The 23260-nt window shown below is 41.0% G+C and overlaps 1 protein-coding gene across 1 annotated transcript in view; it reads left to right on the top strand.

Moving 5' to 3' along the window:
- Positions 1–9449: 9449 nt before the first annotated feature.
- ctnna1 (catenin (cadherin-associated protein), alpha 1) overlaps positions 9450–23260 on the top strand; it is an 84437-nt gene continuing 70626 nt past the window's right edge. The window contains exons 1-3 of the mRNA XM_085475465.1: positions 9450–9804; positions 11282–11399; positions 11640–11835. Coding sequence (XP_085331591.1) covers positions 11295–11399; positions 11640–11835 — 301 coding nt within the window. The 5' untranslated portion in view covers positions 9450–9804; positions 11282–11294. The remainder of the gene's footprint in view (positions 9805–11281; positions 11400–11639; positions 11836–23260) is intronic.

The raw sequence follows: 23260 nt of genomic DNA, 5'->3' as shown, positions 1-23260 counted from the left end.
TCCAGCTGACAGATACCCGGCGATTGTTTACTGTGGTGGACCCTGGATACGACTGGGTGTTTATTGCTGTCTGGTCCTGCAGTATTTCAACATTGTATCTCACTATTTAGAGCTATCAGCAAGCAGCTACACAGCAACCACACGCTTCCAAGTACCAGTTTGTTTCCAAACCGCAGCACATCCCTGCCGTGTTTACCTGTGCTATCACCTCTTCACACTGATGTTTTCACCTGCAGGTATTGCTTTTACAGACCGGGTAAAAAAAACTGTCATTTTGGATAATTTATGGGTAATTATCCATACGCGTTCTGACATTCAACACGTCTGCTGAATTCCCTTCAGGTTTGTAAGTACTCTTGGAGGAATGAAAACTGCTGTTTGCCATGTTAGTTTTGGCAAAACGGCAGAAATGTCAACACTAAATGCATAACCATTTCCGTTGCAGTTGTAGTTTGTGTGCTTTTTCTCTTCGTAAAAGGTTTTTGCATATCAGTAGATCAGCTCTTCAATCTTCTATTCATTATTCAAAAAACAAACAAACAAACAAACACTATCAGGTGCTTCTGAAAACTTTATCCATCATCCATTCAAACAGCATAGTGCCATATCAAGTGAAAGTGACTGACTACACATAAACGACGATTCTGGTGACAACCTCCTCCACCAGAAGTCCTCACATCGGAAAGAATCAACGTCAGAACGGTGGCGGTTCGCTTTCCTTCGCTGCTCTTTCTGCAATGTGCGAGAATTTTATGCTTTCAATGACCCGTGCTTTGCAGCACAGCAAAAACAAGTCATGGCCGACTACACAGAAAGAGCATTACTTCCCCTCTTTTCCATTGTTTCACTGCATTAGGAAGACTTCTGTAAATCTGTGACGGTGATTACATTTCGTTATATGTGGAAGTAATTTGATTTTACAATACACTGTGTGAGGCACCTTTTAAACAGGCCATGAGCAAACAAATGTTTGAGCTTCAGTTCTGCCCGAGCTACAGCCAGAAAAAAATGACATCATCTGACTTATTATCAGCTGTGTGGAAAATGGTAGGTAGTGCCGGCTGAATTGCCACATTTCTGCTGCTGCACTGAGTGACGCTTCGAGCAGTTGGTTTGATAAATTTTTATTATAATAAATATGGCATGAGTGGAGCCGGGGAGAGCTGATATTCTCTACAGGCCTGTCTACACATCACATGGACCCAATCAGGTCCTGATGATGTCATAGCTCTCTGCATCATTAATATTGAAAGGTCATTTCCCCAGCTTGGAAGTTGTCTCTATCACAGGCCGGATTCAATTTCCAATTTGCCACACAACTCTCGAGGTCTTTCTTACTGTATATCTGAGAGAACGCCACCTCACAGTGTTGTAAAATTCTATTTCCTCTATTCTGCTTATAGAGCCATTGACTCAGAGTGGCATTTTATTATTTTCTATGAAATGAATATTTAGTGAGTAGTCATACTCATAACTATACACACACCAAATCCACATTGGATTTCAGGCTTTAATAATATGACTAAGTATCCATTTTTATTTTATTCACAAACATCTATTTATTGCTTGTTTTATTGTTTTATTTCCTACATAGACTGCTTCAGCTCTTTCAGCGCATTAGAAGTCGCAAGCAAAAACATATTCTTTCTTTTTTCTTTTGGCTGTTTTAATAAGGCCCTTAGGTTACTGTGGTACTTTTATGATTAGTTTCTGAACTTCAAAGAAGTCTTATTTTCCATCAGCCCAAATCCTTTTGTGGATTCTCTTTTTACCCATTTCTCTTCAAGTTCCACCTAAAATCACGCCTGGTTATGTGACACATGTGACTTGAAATACATTTCTACCTATAAACACATATGTATAAATATATACACGCTTTGTGTATAAAATGTTCTATCAGAAGTCACAGATTATAATATAAACAGCCTGTGGCGCAGACATTTCCCGAGCGTCCCTTATTAAAAAAACAAAAAAACATCTCTTCTGTAAGGTAGAGTCTGACATTATATAAGCTGTCTTCAGTCATTTCACTGCTGGTAATGCTATGAGTGTGTATGTGTGTACACGATTAGTGCTTCAATGCAAAACAAAGCTTGCATCCTACTGTATTTTTGAAGCTCGCGAATGTGCTTAGTTCAAACACTTTGGCAGCTGCTTAAACCTGTGACTCATTATCGCTTTGAAATTCATTATGTTTCATTCTGTGGCTTCTATCACACACTTCACCTTCCTTTTAGCCTGAATCCCACTTGGAAAATGAGAAATTAGGGCAGCGGGTCTCAAGAGACTTTTGGAATAAAACAAGGTTTCTAGAATAGTTCTTTGTACTGTGAATGACAAGTGATTTCGTGGTTGGTGGCCTGGTGGTAATTGCATACCAGTCAGTAATCACTGTTTATGTGAAAGTGATTATAAACACACGATTGTCTTCTAATCAGCGAAACCCATCTGGCAATAGAGGTAACATGATGAATACAAGTAAGAGGGAGAGAGAAAAAAATAGAGATGCTTGTATAGTATAGTCTGCATCACTGTTTTCCTATTAACATCACCTATCATCAACATCACCTAATATTAACACCACCTTCGCAAGTAGAACCTCTGCAAAAAACATTTGTTTGAAATGCACTGCTTGAAAAAATTAGAGGAACACTTTGAAAACACATCAGATCTCAATGGAGGGGGGGGGGGGGGGGGGGGTGTGAATCATGCTGGATATCTACACTCGTTTGGACTGGGAAATATGTTAGACATGAAAGGATGCCAAATCATTTGTTGAAAATGAAAATGATCAATCTCCAGAAAACTGAATGCAACGAAACCCTGAAAATGCTGAAAGTGCTTACTGTGAGTGTTACTCAGTAGTATTTATGCCCCCCACATGCTTGTATACATGCCTGACAATATGCTCCTAGTGCGATAATGGATGGTGCGCTTACCTGCTGCTCCTTGGCAGGTAGCTCCATGCCCTCCTGGGTTTTAATTGCACCTTAGAACACATATGCATCAACACTACAATGAGCGGGTGGAGGGAGGTTTGGAGTCTTCTCTCACCCCCATTCTCTGCGGCCTGCTGGAGCGGGAGGGCTAGTAGGAGGAGTTGGCCGTCCGACTGCGGTCTGGGGTGTGGGGCCTCCCTGCTGCTGCGGAGTCGGGGTGGTCTGCCTCTCCCCACCGCAGGGAAAAGGGTAACACCACCTGGGTCTGGGTGCAATTCCCCCCTCCAGGGGCAAGGGTACCTAGACCCGGTTTGTAGAGTACGCTTGGGGAGTGTGATCGTGTGTACAGCGTCTCTTTATGTCTGTCTCCACGTTGGTTGAGTGTGGAGTGAGTGCATATGAGAGCATGAGGGTGGGAATGGATGTTTGTGTCTGTGTGTGCTCGTATGTCTGTGTCTATATGTCAGGTTGGGTATCAGACGCCACTTCTCTGGGGACACCTCAGGCCCTCCAAGGTTTGGAGGCCTATCTCCACCCACCACCACTTCCCCTGCCAGTGGCGGACTCCCTCAGGTGTCGGTGTGTTGGTGGTTCTTTGTATCTGGGGGTGGGCGTCCGGGTACACACCGGCTCACTCCTTGGCGGCCGCTTGTCGGGGCCTGGGGCCTGGGGCTCGCTCGGGCCCCTTTGGAGGTGGGGTGCCCCCGGCCTCTCGGCCTGGGGCTCGGTCACTCAGGCACAGCTGGGGGCCGGCGGAGCTCACGGGCGCGTCACTGCAACTCCCCCTGACTTCTGCTCCGCGGCTGCTGGGCGAGCCCTCATCTGGGACTCTCCTCAGCTCTTACTGGAACAGTGGCGCGGCTGCCCCTCTGTTGGTCTTCCATGGTCTCTTGTGTTCTGGGGGCCTCTGGATGTCTGGAGTTTTGATCTCCTCCATACCCACTTCACACCCTGGAGGACGGGGCTGTGGCCCCCCCACACTCCCTAGCAGATCATTACATGGAGAAACCTTTGGAATGCAAGCATGCTGATCCACACAGGTATGCACACATGGGTATTCACAGACACGGACTAAAGCTTTCTTGGCTGCTGCCTCAAAGCACACTGTGCGCTGTCTATCTTGCGTGCTGCACAATATCGTTTATTATTTAGTAAATATTGATATCTATGACTAGCTAGTTTATTGTGATGGTGCTTTGTTTTCTCTATTATTATGTTGCTCTTTGTTGTTTGCTGTCTCCTCTGTTTGTTTTTTTTGTTTGTTTTTTTTTTTTCTCCATACAGGTGACCCAGGAGTTCTTTTTTTTTTTTTTTCTCTCTCTCTCTTCCCCCCCACTTCTCACCGTCTCTTCTCCCCTTTGGTTTTCTTTCTTTCTCTCCCCCTCTTTCTCTCATTCATTCCCCCTGTCCTATTTATTAAAAAAAAAAAAAAAAAAAAAAAGACAAAGGATGAACTGAAGCTCTGCCATCACGTAATGTCGCATACTGCTGTTTCTGATGTCATTTAGAAAAAAAAAAAAAAAAAAAAAAAAAAAAGATAATGGATGGTGTCCTGGGGTCTCCTTCCTAACCCCTAACCCTGGACCAAGGTATTGCTAGGCTCTGGAACAGTCTGAGGTGCAACCTGACAGCATTGCATGGGCTGAAACATAATGTTCTAGAGGTCTTCTGTTGGTTATAGCTCAGGTGAGCACTGGGATCCAGTCAGTGGTTCCTTTATCCTCCAGGAACTGCCTGCATTTCTCATCACATGAGGCTGGGCACTGTTGTCCATCAGAAGGAATCCAAGGCCTGCTGCATCAGTGTCTGACAGTGGAGCCAAGGATTTCATCCTAAGATACCTAATAGCAGGCTTGTGTGTCCCTCCATGGATATGTCTCCCCAGACCATCACTGACACACCACCAAACTGGTCATACTAAACGATGTTACAGCAAAATGTTCTCCACAGTTTCTCCAGACCATTTCAGTCTGTCACATGTGCTCAGAGTGAGTCTGCTCTCAGCGAGCCTGTTCTCAGCTCCTTGTAATCTCCTTCATGCTCTTTAGACTGCACTGGGGGACACAGCCAGCCTTCTGGCAATGGCAAGTATTGATGTGACATCCTGGAGGAGTTGGACTACCTGTGCAACCCTTGCTCGTGTTACCAGTAGTGACACTGACCCTAGCCAAATGCCAGACTACTGAATAAACAGTAAGAAACGTGTGAAGAGTGAAAAGGAGGCACGTTCAGATCAGTTCATAGCTATACTTGTTATACTTGACCCAGAAACAGAAAAAGGGTTATTTCGTTAGTTCCTTGCTTTTTTTGTAAGTCAAGGAGAGGTTCTGTCAAAGCAGCTCCACTGGGACAGCAGGGAAGAGTGTGATCAAAAAGCCTAAACCAGCAGGTGGAGCTCAGCAGGTCACTGTGACCTTCCGATATGTCCAATCAGACAAGCAAGGCAGACCTCTGATATTATGACATCACCGTCCTAACACCTACCTGTAGGCATGTCTGATATGTCATAAGGGCTTATTGTTTGTCCACTGGAATAATGTGCGTTTCTGTTCCGCTTTGCTGGACTGTCTCGATGAATGACTGATTATCATTAGCGTCACTAGTCGGCTGACTTCTCTCTGATGCCATGCATCACCACACACTCATTTCTAATCAAGGTACAGGGTTTTGCTTAGGAAAGGGAAAGCCTGCAGATGACATCATGCAGCTCCATGGACAGCTGTCAGAATGAGTCAGGTGGTCCTAGGCAGACTGATAGTCGCTGTGTTCCTTATGTCAGGGAACAAAATTCCTCCAGCAACGAGGCAGCTTCCAGTTCAGTCACCGTCAAAGCATGAGTAACTACTTTGACAGGAAGCTGTAACATACAGTGTCCCCTGAATAGAAATGTAGAGCTAATCTATAGAATCCATGAAAGCTAAGAGGAAAGATAGCATAAATACCATTTTTGTATTTTGATTTTTGTAATATTCACCTGACGTAGCACAAAATAATATTGCCGCATTTTCTATTTTTCTAGTGCCACACTCTGAAGATTTGCATGCACTCAATTATACATTCAGTATGTGACAAACATGTGCACTTCCACATAATGAGAAGGAATTATTTATAGCATGCTGCGCTCTTATCATTTGTCGGGCCCAACAGGTACAAAAAGATGAAGTTCAAGGACACCCAAACTTGTCCTCCCAGCAAGCTGTTACTTAGACAAACATTCATCATTCAAGAACACAATTACACCACATCTAAACCGTCTTCTCTACGGAGTATTAATTGGATAAACAGATCTCTGTTACACTATGTACATGCCGGTTTTCTCTGTTCTACACTGAAATTAATAATGTACACAAGATAGTTCACTGCTGTATCTCCATCCCAAAGAATTTAATATGGAAATTGAATCCATTACTCCTTAAGTTTTAACATGGTCAAAACTCTATGGCGAAAACAATTACTTCACAAATTATTATTGCACAAAAACCCCAAAAAACATTAAGGAGTGTCTTTCTGAAAGATAATTATATTCCGAGGCCTTCATTAAGAGCTTGATAAGTACATTTGTAAGCTCATTCTCTCCAAGACCGTAATTCATGCTGCACTGGTGGAGCTTCTTAATTAACACCTACTCAAGCCAACAAATAGAAGTGTGTTAGTTGTGCTTGGCTGCAGGACAAGACAGCATTGTTGATTGTAGTGTTCTGTGTGTCCACTGCTTTGAATTACTGATGACTGTCCTCTCTTTTTGGAACCATGACGTGAAGCACTGTAGAAAAGTCTTATCTCACCCATCAGTTCTTCATATTTTGCTTGGACAATACAGATCCATTGTGCAGAGATCTATTGAAACATGCAAACATGTATAGTTTGTGCGATTCTAACAGTTTTGAAGCTTCATTGAACCACACTGCTTCAATAATGTTGAGGTCCAGGCTCTGTGGGTGCCAGTCAACGACTGATAGTGTTCCATTGTGTGTTTTTCTATTCAGTTATGCTTTCACTGCAGTGGCAGTGTGTTTGGGATCATTGTTATGCTTGAATATGAAGCTGTTGCCAATCAGACTTGGTATTGCATGATGGATCAAAATCTCATGGTACTTTTCTGCAATCATAATTCAGTCAGTTTAGACAAGATATCCAACACCACTGGATTAAATTCAGCCCCAAACCACGACAGAGCCTCCACTGTATTTTCCACATGGCTGTGGACACTCACTGTTGTTCCTCTCTTCTGAGCTACTCCATACATTCTCATAAAAATTAAAACCCACAATGTCAAACTTGGATTAATCGCTCCAAAAGACCTGCTGCGACTCCTTTTTAGGTCTGAACTGACACCCCAGTGTTGGTTTTGTGTGTACAACATCATCATAACAATGTTGGCTCAACATTACAACTGACCAGTCACGCTGTCTGAGCAAACCAACACAAGTAATCTAAATTTGGCTAAAAGAAATGCTAACTTGATCATATGTTTGTTAAATAAAATAACTTTTAAAAAATGAACCACTTACCATTTGTTCCATAAGAGTTTAATATAAACAAAGTAATTTGTTTTCTTTTTTCTCAATATTCCAAAGCTATCACGTCACAACAATATGACTGGTCAGTAGCAATGCTGACCAACATTAACAACACCAGCACAGAGATAAGAGATTATTTAGTCCAGCTCTTATCTAATATGGCATACTTCAGTCTTTTTATTCCTCTGTTTGCCTTTAGTGGCTTTCCTGAACAGTAGGCCAGTTGTACCTCTCAGGTCAGGTCTTTGCTGGATTCCCCCCCTTTCTCAAGCACATGATTTTCACAGGTCCATGTTAAGTAGCTTAACAAACACAAAAACACATTCCTCTGAAAGTGGTCAGGTACAAGGACTGGACTAAAAATGGCTAAAAAGCAAACAATGGCAGAAGAAAAGCCTGGAGGACTTTTACTTACAAACACTTTGCAATATTGCAAGAAAGTCTGGCTCCTTGGAAGCAAAATGTTACAAAATGAGGGGTAACTCAAGACTTTTTCACAGTACTTTATTTCTTTAAGAGGTGTCTTGTGCCATAAACACACATAACATTAGGAGGATACAGATTGAACTTAATTAATAAACTATTAATTGCCAGCTCTGCAGCTAGTTCTATACAACCAAGAACCAAGCACTGAAGCTACCACTGCTATACGTGTGTGCGTGTATGTGTGAATTAGAAAAGTGAGGCTAGAGGGGTGGCACCTGGCCTCTTTAGATAATCTATTTATGTCTTTCACACTTCATCAAGCCTGAACCAAAATACCCAGCACTTGAATATGTTTATCAAATGTCTCAGTCCACGACATATGTGAGATATATTTGCTCTTGACCTTGTAAGAGTTGAATTTGCACATGTTTGTGTATCCACAAAGCATTTCTAGATATAGATATGCTGGTTAATTTACTTGTCTTGAATGCCTGCAGTGTTTCCATATGATGTTTATTTATTAATAATAAATGAATAAATGGCGCTTCAATGTGCCCATTGTGTCTGTGCACCTGATGCCACATCAGCTGGCTTTCCCTAGGGGATTCTGTTATACAGAGTTGCTAACATGTAAAACCCATTAGCATTAACAAAAGATAAACACAATTTTAGTTTAAAACAAATCGAGCTGCTCTAAATTGAGTTAAAATTAAAAATTAAATCAACTGAAAGGAAGATAATCAGCAAGTTAACAGAAGGTACAAAATGTGCAAAAGTTTTGATTCACCCGTCTAGTTTTGCATATTTATGTTTTATGAAATATGTGCTAAGATAAATAGAAGTACAGTAAATAAGGAAAAAACAGAGTTTGCAGAATTCTAATGACTTTTGCACAGCACTATATAACGCAAATAGCTATTTGTGAGTCTTCGTGATACTTCACAAAAAGAAGGTTTCAGTTTGAAAAGGCTCTGTTTTACATTCTGCTAGCGACGCACACACAGAGAGACAGTAAGAAAATAAGCAACAGACAAAAGAGCCACTGCCTGTGGTAATAACCTTAAACCTTGGAGTTTGTTATCGACACCGCCTCATTGCTGTCACTGAGTGGTGCAGTGCAGAGAGGAAAGTAAAGACAGGAGACAAAGGTCCAATACACGAGTTAGCAATAATACGAGATAATGAACTGATTTGCTCACGGAGAATTTCACTGTTTTTAATGATTATTTTTTCTGTTGTGACAGACTTAAGAAGAGTAAATCTTTTTATGGCTTTCTAGTTTAGCCGTTACGATTGAATGTCGAAGAAATCCTGGCAGAAAAAACAAAACAAAAACTATTACAACAAAATGTCACGTCTGAAAATCCCCTCAAATCAAATGTCATATTTAAAAATCAGATTTCTTCATAATAACTACTTGCAGTTTATTTTCCATCCTCTGTCAGAAGTCTGTTTTTTCGCCCAACAGTTTAAATAGCTCTTCCCTACTCCTGCCTTTATGGAAGCAGTAATTAATCCATATATGGACATACACAGCGAGCGCCACGCCTAAAACACCTCCTGGTTTTACGGACTTGCTGTGGCCCGTGTCCTCCCTTCCCCGCTGCCTGGAAGTTCAGGAACTTGGTCACCGCCCAGCGCCCCCTCCTCTTCCTTTTACCTCATCTATTGTTGGGCAATACGTTACGCCATCGAAATTCTCTTAACCGAAACTTTTCAGCTGACTTGCTGGAGCTCTTGTGATACTTTTCTGTATAGCCGTCGAGCGGAGGGAGTGTTTATCGTGAGTGAGCGGCGCAGTTAAACTAAGTCCGTGGGGCGAGGAAACGGGAGGAGAACTTTTGACGCAAGGAATTCCGTAATTCCCATTCCTCCATTTTGAACTTTTAAACTTCACTTTGTCTAGCGGACTGTTGTCGGTGAGTATATAACGAGTCTTTCTTACTTTACATACAATGAATACTTAAACAAAATGAGTGGACTAGTTGTTTGGGCCGTCGGTAAAGTTTCTCGCAGAAAGCAGGCTAACAGTTGTTTGTCGCTTAGCATTAGCTTTAGCTCATCGCTGTGTTTGGAGAGCTCCGTGTTACAGCAGGCAACCTGCATTACGCTAAGCTAAGCTGGTTACCTGTTACCTGCTGTTAATAAAGTATTGAAAATGACTTGAGGTGGACAGTTATTGGCTGTTAAATGTGTACACGAGTATCTTCTGCTTTGTATATTCTCGCTTAACGCTTTTTGACGGGGTAAAACCGACGTTTGTTTAGGTAGTTTTTGCAACAGGTGGAAGTTGAGCTAATGTTAGCACACCAGGTGATTGACCCACCCTAGTGCTTCTCAGCAAGTGTTAACATGTTTCTGTTTTGTTACGTAATTTTTCCTGTTTGGATACATTATATACACTTCTTGGTACCTACACATGGCTTAGTTTGACAGTTTTAAACCGTTAATATTATTATTTTTTGCCTAAGTCGCGTACATAAACCCCCCCAAACCTGCTAGACGGTTTCGATTTAATTTGCAGAGATTTGTAGATATCACTTTGCGACATGTACCACGCCCATACAGAGCAGTCGAACGCAGTTTCTCCCACGCTGGCCCAGATTAACCTTCGTCTCATGACTAGCATTTTAATGTTGCTTTCAGTGGAAATGCGTCATGTTGTCTGGACAAACAGACGTCTTCCTCAAACAACCTTTACAGAATTTTTTTTTTTTCCCCCCAATACACTTTTTCTTTCAATACAACATTATCAGTTTCACTGCGTGTTAACTCATGGGTAGAAACTCTGTGTATATTAGAAAGAAGAAAAGTGGTTAATAATACAGTAGAACTGAAAATAGCTCTAATATATAACGATTCACTATAAAATTAGAAAGCCATGGTTGCCATGTTCCCCTCTTAATATTTTTGTACTTTTGTTGGTAATGTAGGCTAATAGCTAGTGTTGTAATTCCTCACATAATACAGCTGACCAACTTTTCAGTTGAAGCCTCTCAGCCCTCGGGCCATCCTGATTATCCCTGCCCCTCCATGTTTGATAGCTAATCAATGGAGTCACAGCCACTGCCTGAAAAGAGAAATTGAAATTGGGCCACTGTGTTGCTGTGCTCTGCCGTTGGCATTCATTCTGAAAGCAATGGAGCACTGCTGGCTCTAACAAGGACTTTAATAATTTCTTTAATGCACCAAGTTCTAGACACTAGTCTGATAATCTGACAGAAATCTTGATTTGTGAAGAGAAATTATAACTTTTAAGTCATTCAGGGAAGCAAATATTGAGTAATCAAAGGACAGAGATGTCCATTTTTTTCTGTAGTCTACATTTTCTGCTTCAGAAGAATTAATTTGTCATTTGTTTTTTGTTTTATTTTATTTTATTTTTTTGAAACCCAGTAAACTAGACATCATGACTAGCAACACCGCACCAAACATCAACTTTAAATGGGACCCGAAGAGCCTGGAGATCCGTACTCTGGCAGTAGAAAGGCTACTGGAGCCTCTGGTCACACAGGTAATACAACAAGTATTAGTATTATTAAAATGAGGCTCCTTACACATCTTATTTCACAAAACAGCAAAGTGAAAAAATGTGGTGTTTTTTTCCCCCCTGTGGTTCATTCTTGCATTTCACCATTTTAGAACTGTTATTTTGCCTTACTATGTCATGTTGTTTGTTTTTGTTTTTTTTTAGACTTATCACAATTTATTAACTGTAGGCAGGTATATAATATCCTAATAATCTCTGCCATAGGTCACCACTTTGGTAAACACCAGCAATAAAGGCCCATCTAACAAGAGGAAGGGACGCTCTAAGAAGGCCCATGTTTTGGCTGCATCAGTGGAGACTGCTACCGAGAACTTCCTTGAAAAAGGCGAAAAGATTGCAAAGGAAAGTCAGTTCCTCAAGGATGAGCTGACTGCTGCTGTGGAAGATGTCCGCAAGCAAGGTATATTGAAAATACGAATTGCAGCAGTGTGGCTTCATGCTTGTACAGAGTGCCTCTTAAGATAGGACGGATGAAAAATAAACCATAAGCTATGTATACATCATCTACTCCAGCAAAAATCCTTGAAATAAGAATATGGTTTGAGTCTGATAGATTTCTTTTAGAAATGGGTTTTTCAATGAGGCCATTAATAGACTTTCAGTTTAAGCATGCACACGGTTCAGATTCATTTCATGCTAGATGGTGTCATTCCCGTACCTTCTGTGGGGATCAAATTTAACCACTTTTCCCAGAGAAGCCTGCGTGTTCTCTTAGCGCAGTGTTAGGATACTCCCCAGTTATCTGAACTTGAGAATCAACCTCACCATATTCAGTGTTGTATTTTCTGTGCTTCCTCCCGTTTCTTGTCCTTTGTTTTTGTTATAGAAGGATACCAAGATGTGGTTATATTATAGAGGTTTGCATAACATCAAATCAGTATTATTTTACTTGTTTCTTAATGTTCAGAACTTATTTTTGGGTAGTGTGTGGGGTATTCTTGGCTTTTAAAAATCCTTACTGAGCAGTCTACTATAAACTATGTAGTACTCACACGAAGAACTAAATTCCAATTTAAATCTTGTGTTTGCCAGAAATCATAAAATGTATACAAATTAGGGTGTAACATGTAGTAATTGCACGTTCTGTACTGATTGCAAAATATCAACAGTTGTGAAAAAAAAAAAAGAGGTTTTGTATGATAGAAAATTTAGAAGATTTATGTTATGGTTAGCATCAAAAAGATTGATGCCGATTTACAGTTTTATTATATTTCTTCTAACATTGGAGTGATATCACACACACTATCTGGGCCCTACATTATTGTGCTCATCTCTGCGGAACTGGGGTTTTATGATTAGCACAGTGGGTTGAGGAAGGTTTCTGTACCCGTTAACAGCCCACTGTTAGAACCGAGACAGGGCACAAGTTTGCACCTACACCTGGATCTGCGTACAAGTCTGTAAGGTTTATTTGTACCCAAAGTTGGCGGTATTCAAGATTTTTCCTGGCTCAGAATAGGTCTTTGGATTTGACTCTGTATACAAGTCTGATTGATTCACATAGCCAAAGAGTGTGTTAGCAGCCTTAACAGAGGTCAATACACTTCCTGTGGTTTGGACTGTTTTGATAAACAAAATGCATTTTAGCTTGGAAAAACTTCAAAATCACAGCCCTGATCATTTTCCTTTTATCTAAGGCCAAAACGTTTCTGGTTTTTTTTTTTTTTTTTTTTTTTCTTTTTTAACAGAATAAACCCTGATATTGCAGATAACGTCAAAAGTGATCCGTGGAGGCTTGTGTTGGTGGAGAGGTCTGTTATTCTGTGTAATTAGTCATCTTACTGGGGTGATTAGTGGTATACAAACTCATATGGCAGAAGTGACACATGAGCTGTGCACTGTTGTTCCCGCTTTTTAATCAGAATGCTTCCCTTCTTAGTTGTTGCCACGGAGACCAGAGAAGGAAAAAAAGTTTGCAGATGTCACCAGTGATGTCAAATTTATTTAAATGGCTATATCCACCTGCCTGGTGGGAGGCCTCCCACGCACAGTCCATTTCAAATTCAATTTCATGACTTCCTCAAGTCTCAAGACAGGAATCCACCATAAAAATCACCAGCCAATGCAATTACAATTTGTCTTGCGATAGCAGGTTCCATCATCTTAACAACCACACAGCAAGTCTCATTGACTCTCTCTTTTTCCGTATATCATATCCGTCTTTTGACACGCTAGGAGACCATTGAGACCAAGGAGCTATGACTGGAGGGTGGCTGTTATCACCTTCTGAAGTGACATCTTTGTAGCTCTGTCCTTTTTTCTTTTTTTTTTTTTTCTTCTTTTTTTTTTCCTCTGCCCCCCTTCCCCTTGATGCCCAGTGAGTTAGATGTCCCCTGCTCAAGCTCAGCTCTGAGTATTTGGGAGGTAGAAGACATGTTGCTAGATAGCCTGTGCTGTGCTCAGTGCCCAGGAATGTTACTGTAGTTATGGTAAGCTGTCACTGGGCTGGAATTCAGTGACTGTTAGCTGGTGCCTAGGCCTGGCTGTCAGCTATGCCATGCTGCTCAGTGGAGCGTGCCTAGACTGATAATATAGCCATTGAGTAGGGTAAAACCACCCTGGATTCAGAAAGCATTTTCTACCCAGCTGTGGATTACCAGCTGTTTAAAAGGAAACACAAAGAAATCACTGACATAATAATAAATAAAAACTCTGTATATATTGCATGTTCAAGTGGTTGTTGCAGCAATTATGCCCTCTTTTCCCTTTTAAAGACTTTTTGTTTACTCAGTCCTTTCTGTCTGCTCTTGTCCTTGTTCCATCTCTGTTGCCCTTCCCTCTGTGTCTTTGTTGTCCTGCTGTTTTGGAGCCTTACTGTGTGATATACATTTTAATCATTTCATCATGCACTTGGTGGGCCGCAGGTGAGCATTAAACAGATGGAAGTTTATTAAAGGAGCACTGATCACTATCTGTCCCCTGAAAATGGCCTTATTGATTTTGTTCAGGGGGGAGTAACATCCTAAGGGTGTAGCAGACTGTGTTTGAGGTTTGTGTTGTCGATCATTTGCACAAACTGCTTTCGCTCTGTCAGACTAAAATGGGCAGAATCTGCGCGAGTGGTGTGTTATGCCTTTAGTGGTGCAACTTTTAGTTAAGTAAACAATGCTTCACTGAAGTAGGAAGAAAAACTCCAAATGTGCATTTTAAAAATACCTTCATTACTGTAAAGTTACAAGAGAAATGGTTGATTTTGTTAAATTTAATTAAAAAGTTATTATTGGTAGCAAGTAGTGTCTCAGTAAATGTCCCAGGAAACATTAACATCTTTGTGTTAATCTGAGGTTTCAATAATTTCTTTATAACTAGTGATGGGTATCGTTTAGGTTTTATCCGATACTGGTGCCAAACTGGTACTTTTGAAACGGTGCCGGTGCTTAAACGGTGCTCAAACCGGTGCTTAAAGAATGGAGAACACAAAATTGATCCAAAAACCTCATGTTCAGCTGGGTTTGTGTGGTTTTATTTTTTATTTTTTTGTAAAAAGAAAAAAATGTTAACCTTTTCTGCAGCTATGGGGCATATATGATATCACTCTTGGCTGGAAGCAGTGCTTAATCAATGGGGAAAAAACACAAACTCTGTCCAAAAACCTCTCATGTTTAACTGTTTTCCACTTTTTCTTTGGTCATTTTAGCCTTTTTGGCCAGGGCGAAGGGAGCATCTGCCATCAAACAAGAAGACAGCTGCATGTAACTACAACGGTGTTTGCTAGTTCACCTTACATGCATTAATGTAATAACGTGGTTAGCCTACTCAACGTAAATTACACACGGACAGCATTAAGCTACTCACACAGAGAAGAACGGCTGCTGCTGCCATCATCATCCGTCATCTTTTCTGCTACACTGGCAGGGCTAGGGGCCAGGACTCTCCTCTTCGTGTTTTTGGGGGATGTTGCTAACTCCGGGTTCGATAACAGGCAACCCACCCGCAGTAGATGCGCTCGGTGTGAGGTTTCGCAGCAAGCTATCAAATACGGCGCATTTTTCGGCTTTTAAAAAAAACGCTATGCATCGCCAGGTGTTTCATCGGATTTGAGGTTTTACCTCCTTTGCACAGTATCACTTTAAAGCACTTGTTGCAGGCTGCTGAGTTTGCAAATTTTGCTGTGAAGTACAGCCAGACTTTTGACTGCTTGGCCTTGGGCATTTTTAATCTGTAGCTCTGCTCTAAAAGAACGTATGTACCTGGACCTGCCTACTATCCTCGGAAACGTAAAATGATTGGCTAGAATTCAAAGTGTATGACATCTCAGGGAGAAAAAAAAAAGCACCGAAATAAAGCACCGAAATGTGCGCTGCTTTTCAGTCTGGTTACTACCGTTTATGTCAGAACCGGATACCAGTACCCATCCCTATTTATGACTCACTTTTCTTAGGTATTTGTAGTATTGCTCTATTTTAGATCTGCAGGGATTATTTAATGAATCTTTTGGACTGTTGGTGGTATATTGGAGACTGAGTTATTGTAACTGTAGATTTGTTTTGAAGCCAGTTGATGATATGACAGTTGCTGCTGATGTGGTGCTGCTAAAGCCACAGCCACTTCTGGCTCACAGATGGTCACAGCAGTGTTGTCCGTTGAGATACACGCGCCTTTGAATGACTGAAGCTTTCTACATTTGCCACATACAGTAAAAAATGTATCATTTCTGGGAGGAAGTCTATTTGCTTGTCTGTTTGACGTTGTAGTGTTTATATAAACTTTTTAAAACTGGTTCTCTGAACAAACCACAAAGCAGTATTTTGGCAGCGTGGATCTAGTGTGAACACAGCAGCCAAGCTGCTTTGCTTCCAACGTTCTATCTTCCTTTACAAGCTAGAAGGGACACGTTGGATCCCAAAGTGTTAAATCTGTCCATTTCTGCTTATTTGTTTGTTAATTTCTTTGAACAGTGAAATTTTAGAAGACGGTGAGTAAAATTTGTCATTTTAACTGCCTTTATGTTTCTGTCAAAATGGAAATTTAACATGAAATTTTGACAGTTTGGGGGAAGATGCCTTTTAAAAAAATTTTTTCTTGGTTTATTCATTAGGTTTAATTCAAGCAGGATTTTGTCCTAGAATTGTTTTTTTTGTTAAACAATCACTTGTATAGTAAAATGTGTGACAGTGTAATAATGGCCTTTATTTACATTTTGTGTAAATAATTTGAAAGCTTCCATGCAATAACGTACACCACAGTATAGATACTGTTCAGAACTAGTCAGTCAGTTCCAGCATGCATCAGGCAAGCTAGGAAAATGGCTTCTGTGTTAGCACTTCTATATTTCACTGCCCCCCCCCCCCCCCCAAAAAAAAATAAAAAAATAGATCTGCTATCTAAATAATCAGGTTGAGATATGTGAAGTGTTTGGCAAGATCCTAATAACTGAAGGTAAACATTAACAGCTAAATTAATTTTCATTCATCTTTATTCCACATCACACTGGCCAAAGAAAATTATTCATTCTGCTTGTCATATCTCCTCTCCAGTTTCTATAAAGCTGCACCACATGCTAGAAAGGTAGACACAACAGGTTTTCTCTCTTTTCTTTTTGTGGCTGCGCATTTCTGGGGCAACGATGGTGGTTTTACAGTCTTTTTCAGAGTTTGAGGTTAAATTTGTCTCCACTGAAGTAAACTACTGATTTCCTGCTTTGTTCATGACTACAGAATTTATTTATGTGCCCAGTCAACTGTGCAAACCCATCCAATGTAGAACAAAGCATGGTGCTGGACAGAGCAGACACCGAGCCTTTTGTTGTGGTTTTGACCTCCCTTTTTGTGTGTGTGTGTGTGTGTGTGTGTGTGTATCCATGTATAACCAGAAACGCTGACAAATGCCTATATCTCAGATGAAGATTTCAAAAACAAAATGTGTTCAGTCATTGGTCACTCCCTGTAGGCAACTACTACTAGAGATGGACCGATCCGATATTACGTATCGGTATCGGTCCGATACTGACCTAAATTACTGGATCGGATATCGGAGAAAAATAAAAAATGTAATCCGATCCATTAAATATCACGAAAGCACCTCACAAAACTTGCAACACACCGTAACTCACCTCAGAACGTTAGCAGTCGGAGCAGTATGCATCACGTGATAGAGCAGCTGTGGCATGCCGGACCTGTCGGTGGTCTGGATAGCATGTGGAGCTTCGCTAGCAACCTGGCATTTCATCTCCGACAAAGTTATCCCCGAGAGAAGTAAAGCAAGTGTGTAAGTCCATCTCTGAATGTTTGTAAAGCATTCCCACGTTAAGCTTAACAAGCGACTGCCTCTCGCTCTCCGGCTGCTACTTCAATCGTGAAACTGCTTAAATGATCAGCTGATCGGCTTTTCTGTCGCGAGTCCGTTTCTCTTGTTTGTTTTTGGCCCACTTTGCACCAGAAAGAGGAAACCAGCGGCTGAACAACAGCAGAACGTTTAAGCTTGATCAGCTGTTGTTAGAATTTATTTAATATTTCTTTCTACACCAGGATCTTTTTCTACGTAGCTGACGCTGGTAACTGTGCAGGGGCGGATCTAGCAAAGTTTAGCCAGGGGGGCCGATAGGGCATGAACAGGGAAAAGGGGGCACAAAGACATACTTTTCTTTCTTATTCTCATTTAAAATGTCGAGCTTTTAATAAATAATTATCTGACACCCAAAGTTTTAATTTGATGTAAAATGAATAGAAGTCAATTACTGTATATAGTGACTATTAAGTCTAATATATATACCCTAGTAAGCTATAGTACTTTTTACTTTGGGAAGGTACCATCTGTGCAGTCTGCAATTTTGTTGAAGAAAGATGTTGAATCTATTTAATATTTCTTGAAAAATAATTGATTTCTGTGCATTTTTTTTCACACTGCATCAAATTAAGGTTGATTACGTCGATTAAGCATCATGAGGTGGCGCGTGAGGGGTGGTTCCTTATTTTTTATTTATTTCTTTTTGTTGTTGCTGGGAGTTGGAACCCTATTAGTTAGGTTGCTTAATATTTACGCTAAGTACTCTTTAAAATACCAGAATAGGGAGGATGGTGTAGGTCTAAGTTTATTAGATTGATCAGTATTGCTGAACTATGAAATATTTTTTTTGTATACAGGTATAACAGAATAGCTTTAGTGTAGTTGTTGTTTTAAACTTGAGTATGAACTTGCAGACTTGCAAAATGCAGCAAGATATTTTAAAAAACAGTTTTGTTGATTAAAAAACACTATATCGGATTCATATCGGTATCGGCAGATATCCAAATTTATGATATCGGTATCGGTATCGGACATAAAAAAGTGGTATCGTGCCATCTCTAACTACTACTATTAATGATTGTGTTTTTACTCTTCTTTTTTGTCTTTTAATGAACCACAAAAAAGTGATTCATTGCACTGAAAAGCATTTTTTTTGAAAATATTTTTATTGAAAAAAGAAAACAGTACTTGCAGTTACCGAAATACAATCAACCTAAGTAAATAAACTTAATATATATGAAAAAAAAACAACCCCCCCCCCCCCCCCCCCCCCCCCCAGTCCCACACAGATCAACACAACCATCAAACATATTAGAGGAATATAACAGTAACAGAAGTAGATTTAAACAGGCAACACCTCTAGACTAGCAAAATAAGAGCATAATGGGTTGCCACTTGTGAAAAAATTTGGCTGTGCAACCTCTCAACGTGTATTTAATTTTTTCAAGTTTAAAAAAAAAAAAAATCTTTAAGCCACCGGGAAATGGTAAGCAACCGGGAAATAGTAGGATACTTAACAGACTTCCAATGCAACAATATTAGACGTCTCGCTAATAGGCATGTGAAGGCTATAATATCCTCTTGTGTGGAATCAAGTGTAAGTGAGCGAACAGGAATCCCAAATACAGCAATCGGAGGACAAGGATGAAGAGTTACCCCAAGAACAGTTGACATAATAGCAAAATCCCCTGTCCAGAAACCTTGTAGCTCAGGACACAGAAAAAACATGTGGCTAAGGTGACGAGGAGAACCATGGCATTTATCACATTTATTTTCCACTTCTGGATACAATTCAGAAAGTCTAGACTTAAAGAAATGCACCCTGTGTATGACCTTAAATTGAATGAGTCCAAGACGAGCACAGGACGTGGAAGATCGTACCCTCGCTATAGCCTGTTCCCAAGACTCATGTATTCGAATTCCTAGTTCTCCTTCCCATGTACACTTAAGCTTAACATTAGAGTGGTTGCTAAAAGACAGAATAGCATCATAGTTTCGAAATGGTTCCTCTGTGATGAGGAATAAATGATAACGTAGTTTCCCACTGCTGTTCTGGAGGTAAAGACGGGAAATTTGGGAAACACTTGGCAACAAAATTTCGAATTTGAAAATAGCGAAACAAATGGGTAACAGGGAGATTATAACGAGAAGACAAGTTGGGAAAACTATCGAAAACACCATCCACATATAAATGTTTGACCTGTTTTATACCCTTGTCACACCACACTGAGAATGTCGAGTCCAAAAGTGAAGGGGGAAACAAATGGTTGTCGCTTAGAGGACCCGAGGAAGACGGCATTACAAAATTAAAGTGATGTCTAAACTGAAACTAGATTTTGAGTGTGTTAAGAACCACCTGATTATCAGTGTACAGAGGGTTTTACGGGTAAAGAGGAATAGAGCAAAGCCGGTAAAGAAGAGCCCTTACGTGACGATAGCTCCAATTTACACCACGAGGAACCAGAAGATTTTAGCCAGTAGCAAAGTTTATGGATTTGAGCGGCCCAGTAGTAGGCTAAAAAATTAGGTAATGCAAGTCCTCCACTAAATCTGCATCGCTGCAGCAAAGTTTTAGAGACCCTAGGTGGCTTCCCTCCCCAAATGAAAGAACAAATAATCTTGTCCAGTGAAACAAAAAAATGTTTTGGCAAAAATAAGGGAATTGACTGAAATAAAAAATTTTGGTAAGATGTTCATTTTAACAACATTAATCTTACCGATTAAAGAAAGGGGGAGATTACCTCATCTTTGAATATCAGATGTGATCCTTGATATAAGAGGAGACAAATTTGCTGATTTAGGGCCAGCTAAAGAGTGAGTCACGTTAATCCCTAAGTACTTAAACCCAGATGGACTGAGACGAAAGGTTAGATCGGACTGTTGAAGTTGACGTGCTGCCGTATTAACAGGAAAACACTCACTTTTCCCCAAATTTAATTTATAACCTGAAAACGAACGGAAGTTCTCCAGAATACTTAAAACAGCAGGGATGGAGCATGCAGGGTCAGTCATATATAATAACAAGTCATCCGCATACAATGATACTTTATGTGTAATTCCATTACGGATGATTCCCCTGAATACAGAAGAAGATCTCAGTGTAATAGACAGAGGCTCGATGGCAATGGCAAAAAGAGTAAGGGAGACAAGGGGCAACCAGGCGAGGAGGCCTGACGTCGTAACTGATGTGCCAACAAGCGACTAGCCTTGTAACCATATTCGTAATATGAGCCACGACTGCGTAGTAATAAGTGCTCAGCCTCTTTGGTTGACATAAGATCAAATTCTGCTTGCAAATCAAGGCGCTGCTTCAGTAATTCTGGAGAAGGGTTCAGTGTATAACTTTGATCAAGGTTACTAATTGCAGCTATAAGTTCTTTAAGCCTGGCATTAATCTTTTTATTAGCACGGCCAGAGTAAGAAATAATTTGACCTCTCAGGTAGCATTTAAGAGTCTCCCATAGCAGAGAATATGAAACAGAATCATCCTGATTGAAGGACAAGAACTCCTCAATAGAGCTTGAAATTCACAAAATTCTTTATCCACCAGAAGGAGAGAGCTAAATCTCCAAAGTGGAGGACTATGTTTATGGGTAGAAAGCTGAACATCCAATAGCAGAGGAGAATGATCAGATATTACAATACCAGAATAGTCAGAAGAATTAACACATGAATTAAGAGTTCTGTCGATGGAAAAAAAAATCAATCCTGGAATAAGACTGGTGGACCTGAGAGAAAAACGTCTGTGAAGATTCTCAGTCATCCAGGTCATCGTAGTCAAAGGAGCTTGCAAAGAAAAGTGTCTGGACTTCTTTAAGTTGCTTGAAGACGTTTCACCTCTCATCCGAGAAGCTTCTTCAGTTCTAAGGTCAAATGGTGGAGAGTCCCAGATATAAACCTAGTGGGAGTGACCCCCCACAGAGGGACAAAAGGACCCCCTGATGATCCTCTAATCCCCTGAGCCAAGGTGTGAAACTGGGCGTGGGTCCCAATCAGCCAGAGTTTCAGGTGAGTTCATGGTGAAACCTGGCCCCACCTTATCATGCGAATTCCTGAGATCAGATGGCCCAGGATGTGAGTGGGCGTTAAGGCGTCTGGGAAGGGATCTCAAAACTGGATTATAGATGGCAGAGAGTTGGTGTCGTAAACCACCGCCTCTGTTCAAAGATGGTCGCTCACAGTGGACATAGATGGCTTCTTTCACTCCTCTTTCAAACCATCTGTCCTCTCTGTCCAAAATGTGAACATTGGCATCCTCGAAAGAGTGTCCTTTGTCCTTAAGATGCAGATGGACTGCTGAGTCTTGTCCTGTGGAGGTGGCTCTTCTGTGTTGTGCCATGTGCTTGTGAAGTGGCTGTTTGGTCTCTCCAATGTAGAGGTCTGGGCATTCCTCGCTGCACTGTACAGCATACACCACATTGTTAAGTCTGTGTTTTGGCGTTTTGTCTTTCGAGTGAACCAGTTTTTGTCTGAGCGTGTTGCTGGGTCTGAAATACACTGGGATGTCGTGCTTGGAGAAAACTCTCCTGTGTTTCTCTGATACACCGGCTACATAGGGGATGACAATGTTGTTGCATCTGTCCTTCTTATCCTCCCTCACTGGTGTCTGATCTTCTTTTCTGTGCCTCTTTGCTGACTTTTAGAACGCCCATTTAGGATAGCCGCATGTTTTAAGTGCTTCCTTTACACGTGTGTTCCTTCTTTTTTTTCTTCAGGCTTAGAGGGAACATGTTCTGCCCGGTGGTGTAGGGTCCTAATTACTCCAAGTTTGTGTTCCAGAGGGTGATGGGAGTTGAACAGGAGGTACTGGTCCGTGTGTGACAGACCAGTACCTCCATTGGCAGCTTTATCGATCGCCAGCTGCGTCTTCACCGCCTGCAGGTCGAACTTAATGGTAGACAAAGCATCACCAAGAGTATCCTGAAGTTCCTTTTTAAAGATGTCGGCGATATCTTTCCTCAGTGAAGCCAGCAACTCGACCTTGAGAGCCTCAATATCAGGATTAGCTTGACATGTGGGGGGGGGGGGGGGGGCTTTGCAGGAGACGACGGCTCACTCGAGGGTGTGGTCGCGGTTTGCAAACTAGGCCTCAGTTGTGTTTGAATAGTACTGCGGGTTTTAACTTTTTTTTTTTTTTTTTTTTTTTTTTTGCTGCCATTTTACGCCGGCCCGAGTAAAACTTCTCAACAAGACAATCCACAAACCAAAACAGGACTGGAAATATGGCCAAAACGCGCGAATAAATAACAATTTAATCAAAATTGGCGCGAGCTCCCAGACTTGCTTCCTACTCCATCAAAGCTCAACTGGAAGTCCCACTGAAAAGCATTTTATGCAGATTTTGTGATACATGGCTTGCTGTGTACGAATGTGTGTCTCATATCTCTAAATCACTGCCTTCATGAGGCATGTGCCAGGTAGAGCTGGGCAAGTAATCAGATTTTCATCTTGGTTGTCATATGGGCTTCTGGCATTTTATGAAAACAAAATAATTGGTATACAGTGGTTATTCTTCTGTTTTCATTTTTGCTATGCTGTCTGTAACGGCGGATATGTAAAGCTAGCTCATATTCACGTAATATAACGTTTGTGCTTTTATT

The sequence above is a fragment of the Copadichromis virginalis genome, linkage group LG2, assembly GCF_057382275.1.
Source record: "Copadichromis virginalis isolate Kocher_CV1m ecotype Utaka linkage group LG2, C_Virginalis_male_GT1.1, whole genome shotgun sequence".
In the NCBI taxonomy this organism is placed as follows: Eukaryota; Metazoa; Chordata; class Actinopteri; order Cichliformes; family Cichlidae; genus Copadichromis; species Copadichromis virginalis.
This window is presented reverse-complemented; position numbering and strand designations above follow the sequence as displayed.